This window comes from Salvelinus sp. IW2-2015, unplaced genomic scaffold (assembly GCF_002910315.2).
Source record: "Salvelinus sp. IW2-2015 unplaced genomic scaffold, ASM291031v2 Un_scaffold2274, whole genome shotgun sequence".
In the NCBI taxonomy this organism is placed as follows: domain Eukaryota; kingdom Metazoa; phylum Chordata; class Actinopteri; order Salmoniformes; family Salmonidae; genus Salvelinus; species Salvelinus sp. IW2-2015.
In genome coordinates this window covers 100,759-118,048 of record NW_019943601.1, presented here as the reverse complement: position 1 = coordinate 118,048, position 17,290 = coordinate 100,759, and the positions used below count along the sequence as shown (strand labels likewise).

The 17,290-nt window shown below is 41.5% G+C and overlaps 2 protein-coding genes across 3 annotated transcripts in view; both read right to left on the bottom strand.

Moving 5' to 3' along the window:
• LOC112073481 (fish-egg lectin) overlaps nucleotides 1-17,290 on the bottom strand; it is a 68,030-nt gene that overhangs the window by 1,393 nt on the left and 49,347 nt on the right. The window lies entirely within an intron of this gene.
• Nucleotides 15,360-17,290, bottom strand: part of LOC112073482 (fish-egg lectin-like) — a 6,701-nt gene continuing 4,770 nt past the window's right edge. The window contains exons 3-6 of the mRNA XM_024140768.2: nucleotides 17,114-17,233; nucleotides 16,702-16,919; nucleotides 16,452-16,570; nucleotides 15,360-15,832 (exon numbers count right to left, since the gene is read on the bottom strand). Of these exons, the coding sequence (XP_023996536.1) occupies nucleotides 15,691-15,832; nucleotides 16,452-16,570; nucleotides 16,702-16,919; nucleotides 17,114-17,233 (599 nt within the window). The 3' untranslated portion in view covers nucleotides 15,360-15,690. The remainder of the gene's footprint in view (nucleotides 15,833-16,451; nucleotides 16,571-16,701; nucleotides 16,920-17,113; nucleotides 17,234-17,290) is intronic.

The following is a 17,290-nucleotide window of genomic DNA, read 5'->3' as shown; positions in this document are numbered from 1 at the left end:
GGGTGAGCCTGGACCCTTGTAGCCAACTGTGGCACTACTTGTCAGACAGAATGAAGAATCTTTCATGTAGGCCCCCACAATAAACTGGTTGCCCCCAGCATCCACTTMCTTRAGACTGCCTGAAGACCACAAAGACAGACAGACAAGCAAACAAGAAGTGCGTATCTGTGAGTACTGCCAAATGACTTACAATGGCATTAAGTTAAACTTGTAAAACATMKATKATTTTTTTCAACACCCTGATGGTATCAGGAAAGCTAAGAAYKAGGTGRCCTCTGGATAAATATTGAGTAATGCTCTCSACTTACCTGCAGCTTGCACCCAGTTACCGGCCACATACTTGTAGATTGAGTCTGCCTTGTTGACACCCCAGATCCCTGCTGGTCCTACAGTGATATGCTTCAGGGAACCAGGCAGGCGGATCCATTCATCACCTACCAGGTAGTAGGGGATTTGACTTGTGTCCGTAGCAACCACTTGCCCCAGTCCTGCATCAATCTGCATCAGATTCTTGATGTTTACTACCTCCCGACAGTCCCATGCTATGGAGACAATGACATATGAGTAGAGTACACCAAGAAAAAGGAGGATGACATTATGTAGCAAATTTCATCAACTCCAAGTTGATCAAGCATGTATCAGATGATGGTAACTTACCATGACTGARGGCCAGGAGACAGAGGACCAGTAGGACGGCTGCAGTGACTCTCATGATGTCCCTGTAGATCTACAGTATAAGTTTGGTTGTACACCAGGCTTCAATTGTCCCCTTGCAAGACTTTGCGCTTTTATAGCCTTGCACACAGCTTTCACCAATGATGGCTTCCTGTTCCACCTGTTTACCGAAGACTTGATGGTGTCCGGGAGAGAGGAGAGTTGTGTTAAAGTCGCCTGATGATGAAGATCATTCCTTTGTTCTTCTCATGTTTTCAGTGTTTACATTGTAATATGCATTTGCCATGTTTACWTTTTGAAATACAGTGCCTATAGAAAGTCCACACCCACCTTGGATTTCTTCACATTGTATTACCAAGTGGGATTAAAACAGATATAATAGCAATTTTTTGTCAACCATCTACACAAAATACTCTGTAGTGTCAAAGTGAAAGAAAACTGATATACTTTAAATTAATGCAAAATAAAACACAAATGTACCTCGATTTATATACGTTTTCACCCCCCGGAATCATTAGATGGTAAACACACCTTTGGCAGTGATTATAGTGTTGAGTCTTCTTGGGTTAGTCTCATAAGAGCTTTGCACACCTATATTGTGCAATATTTGCCCATTTCTCTTTTAAAAACTTCTTCAAGCTACACTGTATATACAAAGTATGTGGACACCCCTACAAATTTGTGGATTCAGCTATTTCAGCAACACCCGTTGCTGACAGGTGTCTAACAATCGAGCCAACAGCCGTGCAATCTACATAAACAAACATTGGCATTAGAATGGCCTTACTGAAGAGCTCAATGACTTTCAACTTGGCACAGTCATAGGATGCCACCTTTCCAACAAGTCAGTTCGTCAAATTTCTGCCCTGCTAGAGCTGCCCCGGTCAACTATAAGTGCTGTTATTGTGAAGTGGAAACATCTAGGAGCATCAACGGCTCAGCCGCGATATGGTAGGCCAAACAAGCTCACAGAACTGGACTGCCAAGTGCTGAAGTGTGTAGTGCGTAAAAATAGTCTGTTCTCGGTTGCAACACTCACTACCGAGCTCCAAACTGCCTCTGAAAGCAATGTCATTGTTCTCTTGAGTGATGAATTCCACTTCACCATCTCAAATAAAATAAAATAGTGTTTGTCACTTGCGCCGAATACAACATGGGTAGACCTTACAGTGAAATGCTTACTTACAAGCCCTTAACCAACAATTTAGTTAAAATAAATACGTTTTAAGTAAAAAATGGATAAGTTAAAAATAACAAATCATTAAAGAGCAGCAGTAAAATAACAGTAGCGAGGCTATATAGAAGGGGTACCAGTACAGAGTCAATGTGTGGGGGCACAGATTAGTCGAGTGTCACGCCCTGGCCATAGAGAGGCTTTTATTCTCTATTTTGGTTAGGCCAGGGTGTGACTAGGGTGGGCATTCTAGTTTCTTTATTTCTATGTTTTCTGTTTCTATGTTTTGGCCGGGTATGGTTCTCAATCAGGGACAGCTGTCTATCGTTGTCTCTGATTGGGAATCATACTTAGGCAGCCTTTTTCCTTTTTGTTATTGTGGGTAGTTATCTTTGTTAGTGGCACTATAGCCCTCGTAAGCTTCACGGTCGTTTCTTTGTTTCTTGTTTTGTTTGCGACATTTAATAAATAAAGTAATGTATGCTCACCACGCTGCACCTTGGTCCGGTCATTTCCCTGATGACGCCCGTGACATCGAGGTAATTGAAGTGGCAGTCCGACGGATGAATCTGGGTTTGGCGGATGCCAGGAGAACGCTACCTGCCCGAATGCATATTGCCAACTGTAACGTTTGGTGGAGGAGAAACAATGGTCTGGGGATGGTTATTATGGTTCGGGTTAGGCCCCTCTAGGTCATATAGTTTATGTAAAGGTGTTGTGGATCATGGCTAGACTGCAATTTGAAGTGTTGCCATAGATTTTCAAGCAYACTTAACTCAAAACTGTAACTTGGCCACTCAGGAACATTCACTGTCTTCTTGGTAACTAACCAGTGTAGATGTGTCTTAGTGTGTTAGGTTCCTCTCCCGGTGTCTGGTGTGAAGCAGACTGAAGCAGGTTGTCCTCTAGGATTTTGCCTGTACTTCGCTCCATCCTGTTTCTTTTCATCCTGAAAAACTCCCCAGTCTTTGCCAATGTCAAGCATACCCATACGATGATGCAGCCAACACCATGCTTTAATAAGGAGGCAGTTACTTAGTGATGTGTTGTGATGGATTTTCCCCAAACATAAGGCTTTGCATTTCGGCCAAAACGTGTATTCCGTTGCTGTGTTCATTTTGTTGCCTTGTTGCATACATATGCATGTTTTGTAATATTTTATTCTGTACATTTTATAATGATTTTTACTCTGTAATTCAGGTCATTATTGTGGAGTCACTACAATGTTGTTGATCCATCCTCAGTTTTCTCCCATCACAGCCATTGAACTCTAGCTGTTTTAAAATGACTAACCAGTTTCCTTCCTGTCCTGCAGCTCAGTTCAGCAGGACCAATGTATCTTTGTTGTATCTGGGTCGTTTAAAACATCATCCACAGCATAATTATTAATGTGACCATGCTTCATTCTCTTCATTCAAAGACTCAATCCTGGACACTCTTACTGACAGTTGTGGCTGTTTCACGTGATGTATTGTTGTCTCTACCTTCTTGCCCCTTGTGCTGTTGTCTATGCCCAATAACGTTTGTACCATGCTTTGCGCTGCTACCATGCTTTGCTACTGCCATGTTGTGTTGCTAACATGTTGTTGTCATGTTGTGTTGCTAACATGCTGTGTTTTCATGTGTTGCTGCCATGCTATGTTGTTGTCTTAGGTGTCTCTTTATGTAGTGTTGTGTTGTCTCTCTTGTTGTGATGTGTGTTTTGTCCTATATTTTTATAAACGTTTTAATCCCGTCCCCGCAGGAGGCCTTTTGGTAGGCCGTCATTGTAAATAAGAATTTGTTCTTAACTTTCTTGCCTAGTTAAATAAAGGTTCAATTAAAGAGATATTCAATATCTGATTTGTCATTGTTACCCAATTACCAATCACTGCCCTTCTTCATGAGGCTTTTGTAAAGCTCCCTGGTCTGTATAGTTGAATATGTGCTTGAAATGTAATACTTGACTGAGGGACCTTTTTTTATTTTTTTATTTCACCTTTATTTAACCAGGTAGGCAAATTGAGAACACGTTCTCATTTACAATTGCGACTGGCCAGAAGAGTAAAGCAAAGCAAGTTCGACACATACAACAACACATAGTTACACATGGAGTAAAACAAATATACAGTCAATAATACAGTGAAAAATAAGTCTATATACAATGTGAGCAAGTGAGGTGAGATAAAGGAGGTGAAGGCAAATAAAATATATAAAATATACATATAAATAAATAAAAATATAAAAAAGGCCATGGTGGCGAAGTAAATACAATATAGCAAGTAAAAAAAACACTGGAATGGTTGGTTTGCAGTGGAAGAAAGTGTAAAGTAGAGATAGAAATAATGGGGTGCAAAGGAGCTAAATAAATAAATACAGTAGGTAAAGAGGTAGTTGTTTGGGCTAAATTATATTATATATTATATTATATTACCTTACAGATGTTGTATGTATACAGTGGCGGTTCTAGCTTGTATGGCTCCCTTGGCGAACCTCCCCTTCAATGCTCCTCCCCTTCAGCATCACCATTATAAGCTTGTATGTGTCCAAAATACAGTGAAGATTTGTCACCTGTGTCCAAAATACACTGAAGGATTGTCACCAGCAAAACCAGCTAGACCATGCTGGTCAGACCAGCTAGAACATGATGTCTACCACCTGCTGTCTACCAACTGGTTCTTGATGAGAGTGTTCTGAGGGGTATGGGGTTAATGCCTGAAATCAATACACATATCTTTAGTGTTTGTCACATTCAGTTGTAAGAATAAACTGTCGCATCAATGTACAAAATCAGGAGCAGTTTTAACTGCATGAAGGACTATTACTGAGTCGTCCACAAACAACAGGTTGAGTTGGTTCTTCGGCTGTCCCCATAGGAAAATCCTTTGAAGGACCCTTTTCGGTTCCAGGTAGAACTCTTTTGGGAGGTCCTACATGGAACCCAAAAGAGTTCTATCTGGAACCAAAAAGGGTTCTACCTTGAATCAAAAAGGGTTTTTCTATGGGGACAGCCAAACAACCCTTTAGGAACTCTTTTATCTGAGTGTAGTGGCTACGACTGAATATAAAGGATATATTGGAGTGGTGAGAGGAAGTCCCAGAGGTGAGCCTGTTGATGATGCCAGCTCCCCTGACAGGCACACATTTACCCTCAACCTCTGGCTTCTGATGGTAAAAAAGTCAAGGATCCAGCCCACTAGATGAGTCCACACCTACAAGTGAAAGTCACCCAGTAAAATAGTCCTTGAGTAATAGTCTAAATATACTATCAAAATGAAAAGTATAAATCATTTTGCATTCCTTATATTATTTTAAAGCAGACATCACAAAACGACATCTAGACACACAATAACACCATAACGACAAAGCAAGATTTTGTCACATTTGTTGAATATAAAAAATAGAAATACCTTATTTCTTATTTCTACCTTATCAGACCCTTTGATGCGAGACTCGTTTTGAGCTCAGGTGCATCCTGTTTCCATTGATCATCCACCGGTTGTAAATTCAATTGATTGGACATGATCTGGAAAGGTACAAACCTGTCTATATCAGGTCCCACAGTTGACAGTGCATGTCAGAGCAAAAACCAAGCCATGATATCAAAGGAATAGTCTGTAGAGCTCTGAGACAGGATTGTGGCGAGGCACAGATCTAGGGAAGGATACCAACACATTTCTGCAGCATTGAAGGTCCCAAAGAACACAGTGAGATTACATTGATTGGACATTGATTGGACTAAATCGTTTTTGATATATTTTGGTATATTAGTTGTCGCTGTATTAGACTAAGCATAGGGGATTTGATGTTAAAATGTTGAAGATTAAATGGTGCTGGAATAGTGAAGGCAGCTCCTGTTTATTTTGCGGTAACGTGGTTCTAAGTCAATAGTTGTTTAGTGGTCTTGAAATGTCAGAAAGATTTACTTCCTTGACAATACTGTAAATCATGTCACTGTTCATTATGCTTTGGGGACAGAGGTTGCTATCCGGTTTCAAAGGTGTGGTTGAATTTATTCTGTAACAGAATATTCTTATTGCCTCAGCCTTAGATATCACAGTCACAAGGCATATGAACTAACAGGTTATACAACTCAACTATTTTTTATTTTACCTTTATTTAACTAGGTTAAGAACAAATTCTTAATTTCAATGACGGCTTTGGAACAGTGGGTTAACTGCCTTGTTCATGGGCAGAACGACAGATTTGTACCATTGTCAGCTCGGGGATTTGAACTTCCAACCTTTCGGTTACTAGCCCAACGCTCTAACCACTAGGCWACCCTGCCGCACCTATCACAACTATCACAACATATGGCTTTTTTTTCTGGCATCCCCAGTGATTTTACCCACGCACCGCTACTGTATGTTTTGCTCAGTCTAGCAGTAACCCAGAACTACCAGAGGCAGGGGATCTCTCTTTCGGCTGCTGCTGACAGCCACTGCATGTATATTGTTCTACTACATCCTAAACACTTATACAGTATGTACACATAGCATTTTGTCTCCATTTTGTCAGATTAACTCTTTCTGTAGATTAACTGTTTCCTCCTTCTATCTTCTTCTTTGGAAAGACTCAGGCAACGATACATACTGTACTTGCGGTAGGTAGCCAGCGGCTAAGGAGTTAGACCTGTGGCCAAAAGGTGGCCTGTTCGAATCCCGGGCTTGTCGCTGGAATAAACAGGCAGAATTGATTTCACAATGATGAGACAGCCTATAGGGAAGAGGTGCCAGGACAACAAACTCTACCTCAACACGATCAAGACAAAGAAGATGATTGTGGACAACAGGAAAAGGAAGACTGAGCACGCCCCTATTCTCATCGACAGGGCTGTAGTGGAGCAGGTTGAGAGCTTCAAGTTCCTTGGTGTCCACATCACCAACAAACTATCATGGTCCAAACACATTAAGACATTTGTGAACTAGAACTATTTCTCCATGCAAGACAAGAACGTGGGCTCTATCAAATCTGCCCCGAGTAGCCACAGACCAGATAAACAGAAAACAATCTCACTAGTGTAGGCAGGGTAAACCTGTTTTCATAATTTCTATTAGTTCCATTTATAGTACAAAAAAAGAAGTATAAAAAATCAATAATCAATATGCAGAAACAGTTTGTGATCCGTTGAAAAGTTAATGTACTCAGATTACTTGTTTTATTTTTTTAACTAACACATTATCAACTGCATATGCGCCAAAAACCCTGTTGTTTGGACAAGTGGCATTTGTTCAGCTCTAACACAACTGACACATCTGGTGAATCATTTGTTTATCACTGGTAAGAAGAGAATTTGCTAAAGACAGTCATCTACATTTTAGAGTGTCGGATGGAGATTCAGGGAGGCTGCCGAAACAGGGAAGGAAACCAAATCTGTTGCTTTTCATTTAACCTCAACGAATCACAATCATACAGGGGATATCAACATTGACAAGAATTGGCTGTTATATCAGTGATAGCACACTGGGAAATATGTTAATGAGACATGTACTTTCAGCCAACAGAGTATTCTAAAGTTGTCAGTCTCAGCAAATTATACTCTCTTGTTTGATCAACTCAGCTATTTGTGTTGCAAAGGCAAACTTCAATATTTAAGTTCAAAATGGTTTTACATTGAGCAGAAATCATTGGGTTGATGGAGTATTCCATGTCAGCTGAACAATTACCCAATTTTAAGTACAGCCATATCGAAGCTCACTGGACTTTTTCAAGTGAAATGTTTTAAAGTGTACATTTAGGTAAGGTGTTAATGTCATGTCTGCGACCTAACTATTTGAACATTGATTGATGACTAGTTATGGGATGCCTATTATGCTGCCTAGTTATGGGATGCTGATTGCTCATCTAACATTGAACTATGAACATTTGAACATTGACTGAGTGCCTAGTTATTGGACACTGATGGTAGATCGGCTATGATCATGATGTAATATGAGAGATGATGAGCTATGACAAGGATTGCATTCTCAAATGCCTACTAATTATTCTTAACTGCATGGTGAAGCCAGACGTGGAGATGACCCAAAGACGACCCAGGTCGTAGGTCACGTGCTTCATGCACATCAGGGATTTACATTAAAGTCTGAATGGCACCTACCCGTCGGGCAAGTCAGGACTATATTTTTGGTTACTCGAAGATTGGATCACTTGCCYGAAAATGTAAATGAGCTGTTTACACTCAGAAGKGCCTTTTAACTACACATAGGGGTGGACTCATGTATTTCAGTTGTTATGTAAAAACAAATCTCCGAACAGGCTCAACTAGCCTGACTGCCATAAATTGTCTGTCTTTCACTACACTTAAATGTAGAGGAACCAGAAAGATTTGTTTTAGGTTAGGACTACTGGAGTTAGCTTTCAGTTGGCTTGAATTCACTTTTTTATATCACCGCCCAATGGTGCTACCTCAGAGCAGTGGTGCTACCTCAGAGCAGTGGGGCTACCTCAGAGCAGTGGGGCTACCTCAGAGCAGTGGGCTACATCAGAGCAGTGGGGCTACCTCAGAGAAGTGGGGTACCTCAGAGCAGTGGGCTACCTCAGAGCAGTGGGGCTACCTCAGAGCAGTGGGGCTACCTCAGAGCAGTGGGGCTACCTCAGAGCAGTGGTGCTACCTCAGAGCAGTGGGGCTACATCAGAGCAGTGGGGCTACTCAGACAGTGGGGCTACATCGAGCAGTGGTGCTACCTCAGAGCAGTGGGGCTACCTCAGAGCAGTGGTGCTACCTCAGAGCAGTGGGGCTACCTCAGAGCAGTGGGGCTACCTCAGAGAAGTGGGGCTACCTCAGAGCAGTGGGGCTACCTCAGAGCAGTGGGGCTACCTCAGAGCAGTGGGGTACCTCAGAGAAGTGGGGCTACCTCAGAGCAGTGGGGCTACCTCAGAGCAGTGGGGCTACCTCAGAGCAGTGGGGCTACCTCAGAGCGGTGGGAATACCTCAGAGCAGTGGGGCTACTCAGAGCAGGCTTAACTTGAGTGACTGCTCAGTTCACTTGCCCCACGAGGCAACAGGACAATCCTTACCCTCAATCCCTGCACATTGGGACATTGCTCCATCCAGTGCCCTCTGGTTTACTGGCTGTGATATTGACTCTGTGTTGAAGAAAGAGGTGGGGTACACTGTTCAAAATGTCTTGAATCCCACATTATAATTTCTGTGATTTAGTGCTTCCAACCCCTTTTTGAAAAATGGTGTGTTTGAGCTACATTGCATTGGTCTATTTATTCTGCATCCATTGAGACCAACCATTAGCCTGTGTGATTAACGGGGGCTGAGCTAGAACAGTGTTTGTGAGACCAGGGCGGATCCTGAAAACGGTTCTTCTCACAAAAAYGTCTCYAAAGTCTGAATGGTTTGAGCTATGATTGAATACTGCTTTATTTTTMATGAAATAAACTTCACTCTGAGTTGTGTGCTTGTCTTAATTGTGTACAKCTTTATTTTACAGCMGTCTTACCCTGTACCTACCCTCTAAGCAGGGCCGGCCCGCTCATTAGGGAGGATTATGCGGCCGTCTATGGACGCACATGGACGAGGGCGGCATTTTCTGAGCTAAACTGACCAAGACCCACCTTCAACAACAACCCATAAAACCTCAYGTAATTCTGCCCMAAAACCMTTACAATTTCTCTCAACCAGTGGCATATGGGCTTTTTAGGTGAGCGCTGATGCCTCCCTGTGATAAGGCAGGGGCACAACATATTTTGCTTGTTCATTCCCAGCGGCACCTCTGTTGGCATCACTGTGACACTCCACCAACATAAATCATGTAGCAGATAGAGCCAGGGTGAGACATGCGCAATTCACCAAAACTGTAGGCTATTACACAACTTTTTATGATTACCGCATGTTAGACGCATGACAAATGAGCTTGAAAGATAATGGTATAGCCTACACTCAAATACGATGTGGTTCAAAGAGAACACTGACATTTTGCCAAGGCAGAGATGAGTGGCCGGCACCTAAACGCACGGCAACAGCAGTGGACGCATAAATTCTGCCCTACTGACAATTGCCAAATTTGACATTAAACTTTTTGGTGTTTTGTGTAACAGATGTCTCTTTCCACTCACCACTATTTGGAAGCTGGAAATATCTTGCAAGTGGATAAATGTGTGTGGGTGGCCTATGAAGGAGCCCTTTGAAATTATAGTTTGACAATCAGATGAAAACATATTGATTTGTTCTGTTTACACCACAATAAAGTGTAACATATTTGTTAAACATATAAGTTAAATTAAAAATCTTTATGACTAGGCCCACAGAGATCCTTAGGGACTGTATATGTAATTCTATGATTAAACACATAAAATGTTTTGGTGCATGCGCTTGATCCCGTACCTGGATATAGCATATGGTAGAAATAGTATGTAGCCTTTTCTGTAGCCTACAGGCAGGAGATAAAATGTATGACACAACAGCCTGTTTTACGGTGGGCCTAACACATTATTAATAAAATTCCTTTGATGGCCTACATTGTACACTACACCCCAGTAAGCACGGGCCGACGCCAATGTCCCCTGGACGTCTTTTTTTGGTCCTGTTGGACCTGACATTTTTTGGGGGGTGTTTCACAATGGTAGGCCTACCATATAGATGGCCATTCATAAAATGCAGTTTCAGGCGACACTGTAGGCTACACCTCAATAAGCACGGATCGATGCCGACACCTTTTGGACGTCTTTTTTTTGTCCTGTCTGGACAGGCCTTGATTTCCATGTCCACGGAAATTGGTTTTTAGTCCGGTCCAAGCCATAGATGTCTATGTTTATAGATGTCTATGTTTGGTTCAGATAAAATGACGTCAAAACACGTTATACCGTAGCTTTGATTGGACTGATCATGTCAACATCATACTTTCAAAATCTTAGCTAGCATGCTAGCTAGCTAGACAAGCATTCAACATCATGAATCACATTGACAATCTACTGGGAAATCATTTCTAATCCTTTCCAAATCCTTTCCAGTCATATGAAGATACATTATAAATAAAACATCTCTGTGCTCATGGGCCATTGGACATAAACATTACACAACAAGCCGGAAATCACAAATTCAACAATGAGTGGTTTGGAAGGAATCGGTGGCTAACTGCAAGAAGAAAGAAATCACTATTTTGCTTCCCCTGCCTGCTGTTCGGTGGATAGGGTGTGTGGTCTAAGTCTGGGTTAACTTCTTATGGCTGCAGGGGTAGTATTGAGTAGTTTGGATGAAAGGTGCACAGAGGTGCCAAGAGTAAACGGCCTGCTCCTCAGTCATAGTTGCTAATATATGCATATTATTAGTAGTATTGGATAGAAAACACTCTGAAGATGAGTGAAAACTCATCCATATCTCGCTGTAATTTCAATGAGAGCTTGGTTGAAAATCTGCCACCCTCAGAAAATTTCCAAACAGGAAGTGGAACTTTTCAGGTTTTTGCCTGCCATATGAGTTCTGTTTTACTCACAGATATAATTCAAACAGTTTTAGAAACTTGAGAGTGTTTTTTATCCAATAGTAATAATAATATGCATATTGTACGATCTAGAATAGAGTACGAGGCAGTTTAATTTGGGCACGATTTCTTCCAAAGTGGAAACAGCGCCCCCATATTGACAGAAGCTTTTAATAGACCATGTAATTCCCGTTGATTTTGCAAGGTTGTATGTTTGCTATATGCGCTCGTTGAGTTGGTATATTGCCTATGAAAGTGGATCCTCGTGATTGTATTTTCCTTCCTTTTTAGACCACAAAGCCTAATAAAATACTTCAAATGGTAGGCTAACTCTCTCTGTGTGTCTCTCTCTCTCTATGTGCTCTCTATCTCTGTGTGTGTCTCTCTCTCTCTGTGTCTCTCTCTCTCTCTCTGTCTCTCTGGTGTGTCTTCTCTCTCTCTCTCTCTGTCTTCTCGTGTGTCTCTCTCTCTCTGTTTGTTCTCTCTCTCTCTCTGTGCTCTCTCTCCGTCTGTGTGTCTCTCTCTCTCTCTCTCTCTCTGTTTCTCTCTCTCTCGCTGTGTGTCTCTCTCTCGCTCTGCTCTCTGGGTTCTCTCTCTCTCTCCTCTCTCTCTGTCCTCTGTTTGCTCTCTTCTCGCTCTCTCTGTCTCTCTGGTCTCTCTCTCTTCTCTCTCTCTCTCTTCTCTGTCGCTCTCTCTTCCTCTCTCTCTCTCGTGTGTCTCTTTCTCTCTCTCTGTCTCTCTCTCTCTCTGCTCTCTCTTCTCTCTCTCTCTTCTCGTGTGTCCCTTTTCTCTCTCTGTGTGTCCTTCTCTCTCTCTCTGTGTGTCGTCTCTCTCTGTGTGTGTGTCTTTCTCTCTCTCTCTCTCTCTCTGTGTGTGTGTGTCTGTGGTGATTTAATGAAGAGTAAGATAAGGCCTCAACACATTGCTGAATTTATCTGAACTAACATCTGAATTTCTGTCGGTGTCCATTTTGAAAGTACTGAAGGAATAGGCCTACCTCGTCGCAGCTCGTTTGCTAATGATCAGACAAACATTATGAATTTACTGAACATAATGTAAAATGTTGTGTATGGTTCAAAGGTCTAAACTCTGTCGGCATTCACTATTAATGAAGCAGAATGTGATTCTTATCGAGTTACACAAATCCACAAGGAATCCGTAGAAACCATATTTATTTAAGCAAGTCAACCACATCAGCTATGTTTTATAAAATGCAGTAACTTAGGCCAAATTAACTGTATCGCTGCCAGGCGAGGCTCAGCCTGGTCTCACACGCCCGACTAGCATCACCACCCTGGACGTCCGACCTAGAATATGTGGACATCTATAAGTACCTAGGTGTCTGGCTAGACTGCAAACTCTCCTTCCAGACTCATATCAAACATCTCCAATCCAAAATCAAATCTAGAGTCGGCTTTCTATTCCGCAACAAAGCCTCCTTCACTCACGCCGCCAAACTTACCCTAGTAAACTGACTATCCTACCATCCTCGACTTCGGCGATGTCATCTACAAAATAGCTTCCAATACTCTACTCAGCAAACTGGAGCAGTTTATCACAGTGCCATCCGTTGTTTACTAAAGCACCTTATACGACCCACCACTGCGACCTGTATGCCCTAGTCGGCTGGCCTCGCTACATGTTCGTCGTCAGACCCACTGGCTCCAGGTCATCTACAAGGCTATGCTAGGTAAAGTGCCGCCTTATCTCAGTTCACTGGTCACGATGGCTACACCCACCCGCAGCACGCGCTCCAGCAGGTGTATCTCACTGATCATCCCTAAAGCCAAAACCTCTTTGGACGCCTTTCTTTCAGTTCTCTGCTGCCTGCCACTGAACGAATTGCAAAAATCTCTGAAGTTGGAGACTTTTATCCCCTCAACAACTTTAAAAATCTGCTATCCGAGCAGCTAACGATCGCTGAGCACGTACATAGTCCATCTGTAAACTACCCACCCAATTACCTACCTCACCCCCATACTGCTTTTATTTATTACTTTTCTGCTCTTTTGCACACCAGTATCTCTTCTTGCACATGATCATCTGATGATTTATCACTCCAGTGTTAATCTGCTAAATTGTAATTATTCGATTTATTGCCTACCTCATGCCTTTTGCACACATTGTATATAGATTCTCTTTTTTTTCTACCATGTTATTGACTTGTTTATTGTTTACTCCATGTGTAACTCTGTGTTGTTGTCTGTTCACACTGCTATGCTTTATCTTGGCCAGGTCGCAGTTGCAAATGAGAACTTGTTCTCAACTAGCCTACCTGGTTAAATAAAGGTGAAATAAAAAATAAAAAATAAAAAAAATAAACGTAAGTCTGGGACACTCAAGTTAGTATGATTTGTTAGGTTTGGTATGACATATGATTACTTAAGTCTGGGTGGATGGGTGGGCGTATAACGCGTTTGAATCTCATCACGGCTAGCTTTAGCAATTTAGCTAATTAGCAACTTCAACTACTTACTATTTATTAGGTACTTTGCAACTACTTAACATGTTAGCTAACCCTTCCCCTTACCTTAAACCTTTTAGCTAACCCTTCCCCTAACCTTAACCCTTTAAYCTAACTCCTAAACTTAATCCCTAACCTAGCCTAGCTAACATTAGCCAGTTAGCTAACGTTAGCCACCTAACCAGAATTTGTAACATATTGTACACTTTGCAAATTCTTAACATATAATACAAATTATAATTCGTAACATATCGTATGAAAATGGTAATGGACATCCACAAATGAATATATCCCATACGAAATGTAACTTATCATACTAAATAGTGGTTCCGGATTTACGTACAGAATAATACGAAACACTTTGAGACCAGGTTGCCAGGCTCCGCTGATAGTCAGGTGTATTGGTGGTAAGGATTCCCTCCGTGGTGCTGAAAGGAAAGCTCTGCTGTCTGGATAGCTTTATGTAGGCCCTAGTTTGTGGGCACCGTCTGTCACCCTTATGCTTCAATTAATGGATTGTTTAATGCAGTGGTGTAAAGTATTTTTACTTAAGTACTTTACACCACTGCATTAAACAATCCATTAATTGAAGTATAAGGGTGACAGACTTAAGTCATTTTTTGGTATCTGTACTTTACTATTTATATTTTTGCCACCTTGTACTTTTACTTCACTACATTCCTAAAGAAAATAATGTACTTTTTACCCCATACATTTTCCCTGACACCCAAAAGTAAATTGTCCGATTCACACCCTTATCAGAGAACATCCCTGGTCATCCCTACCGCCYCTGAACTGGTGGACTCACTAAACACACATATATCGTTTGTAAATGTTCTGAGTGTTAGAGTGTGCCCCTTGCGATCCGTAAWWTKTTTTATTGTGCCGTCTGGTTTGCTTAAAATAAGGAATTTTTACTTGTACTTTTACTTTTGATACTTAGCAATTCCATTTACTTTTAATACTTAAGTATATTTCAAACAAAATAATTTTAGACTTTTAATCAAGTAGTATTTTACTTGGTGAMGTTCACTTTTACTTGAGTCATTTTCTAATAAGGTATCTTTACTTTTACTCAAGTATGACAATTGATTACTTTTTCCACCACTGGTTTAATGTTGTGTTGTGTAGTGGCTTTGCTGGAATGTGTAACAATCTTAGGCGTAGTGGGTGCGGAGTCAGGTGCAGGAGGCAGAAAGTTCTGAATAGCGCTTTAATCAGCACTATATACAACGAAACTGAGCGTCATAAAACAAATGCCCAAAACAGGAACCAAACCAACATTGCACTACCACACGTACAAAGTGGGAATAAACAAGCCCGCACGAAGAGCAGGCGGGCCTACCGACTTAATCAGCCAAACTAAAAGTCTAAACAAGAAACAGGTGAAACAAATTCGACCAAACCAACAGACAAGGGAAAAAGGGATCGGTGGCAGCTAGTAGGCCGGTGACGACGACCGCCGAGCACTACCCGAACAGGAAGGGGAGCCACCTTCGGTAGGAGTCGTGACAGAATGTATCTAAAACAATTTGATCTGTTTTCCCCACCAACATGTACATGCTAAAACCGCCACTGGCAGAGCAAACTAAATCCCCCTGTTCAATATGAAAACAAAGAAACACGGAAATTACAATAGCTTCAAACTGAATGCTTTATTTTAGCGGGAAATGATTATATAATGACATAATAATCATTGAAAAGGATTCCATCCATCTCTATGAATGACCTCTGAAGCACAGCAAAACCCATGTGGCTGGTGAGCAAGATCATTAAGATCAGGGATTACTATTGACAGAGATAAAGTACTGAAAAGTATAGGTAGAGTAGTAGGTTTTAGAATGAAGGATTCTTATGAACTAATGTTGGGCATTCTCAAGCAGAAGACTGTTCCAGAAAGAGACATCAATGAGTTAGCAAGTGAACTTTAGACAGATCCCGAACAGCCATCAGATGCAGAGGAGAGGCTAATGTGTGCACACCATGGTGACGCCAGACTTGGAGACGACCCAAAGACGGCCAAGGTCGTAGGTCACGTGGCCCATGCGCAAACACATTGGGATATTGCTCCATCCRGTGCCCTCTGGTTTACTGGCTGTGATGCCGTCTCTCTGTTGAAGAAAAGGATGAGGTTCACATGTTTTAAAGATTATCCATATTTTTAAGTACATCCAATTTTGGACTTTATTAATTATATAGCTATTGATTTTTGAAGAATATAACTTATAAATGCCTATTGAGCTTAATACAACTGCATCAGAAGCCAAAATGTAAGTTTTTACTCAATTTTTTGTTTGTTTATAATAACATTGTTTACATGTTCCAAAAAATATATATGTGGGGTCTGTCTTTGCATCCGTAGCTCTATCTATGAATATGAGAGTGGTTACATTTGTCTAGCTACATTCCTCAGCTGTTTACCAAAACAAGTGGTGGGAAGTACATGTAGTTGTTTTTATCACAAACTGTATCTTTACAGGACATCCCACTTTTACATATTCTACCTTACACAGTCTACACATTTCTTTATAAGTCTATTATACGTTTAGATCTGATTTCATTTTCCAGATATTATTATTGTATCTATTTAAGTGTTTCTGTAAAAAGTTTGACAAAGCATGTACAGTGAGGATAAGATGTATACATAAAGAATAATAATTATAAGTTATTACCACAAGTTGAGTGGGAAAAGGTTGGAACCATACACATAGTTCAGCAGCAACCTTACYTGGTAAAAACATCACCCACAGAGTTGACCCCAAAGACACTACCATCAGTTGCCACCTCAATCATGGAAAGCTTGCCTTCAATGTGACTCCATCCGTTGTTTTGGCAGTCTAGATTCAGCTGGAAAAACAGATTCAATCAGGGTTTTAGGACAATTTCAACAGTTATAATATGAAACAGTTTTAGAATAACTGACACTCTCCATCCTCTACTACTCTAATCCAGCTCTCACACTCTTTCCCAGATCTTACACTCATTAAGAAGATATCATCATTCTTGTTGACTGCCCAGCACCCAAAGGGTCCACAACTGTAGTACTTCACACTTCCTGGCAATCCTGTCCATGGAAGGGGTGAGTCAGGTCCCTTGTAGCCAACTGTGGCACTACGTGTCAGACAGTATGGAGTATCGTCCATGTTGGCCCCSACAATAAACTGTTCACCTCCAGCATCCAACTGTTTCAGAAGGCCTGAAGACCACAAAGACAGACAGACGGACGGACAAGCAAACAAGTAACACTTATGTGTGAGTACTGCAAAATGACTTACAATAACAATGTTAAACTTGTAAAACATTAATAATTTTTTCAACACCCTGATGGTATCAGGAAAGCTAAGAAGCAGCTATCCTCTGGGTAAATATTGAGCAATGCTCTCCACTTACCTGCAGCTTGCACCCAGTTACTGGCCACATACTTGTAGATTGAGTCTGCCTTGTTGACACCCCAGATCCCTGCTGGTCCTACAGTGATATGCTTCAGGGAACCAGGCAGGCGGATCCGCTCTTGAAGGCATATTATCTGTAGGACGCAGAGGGATCTGGGGTGTCCACAAGCAAACG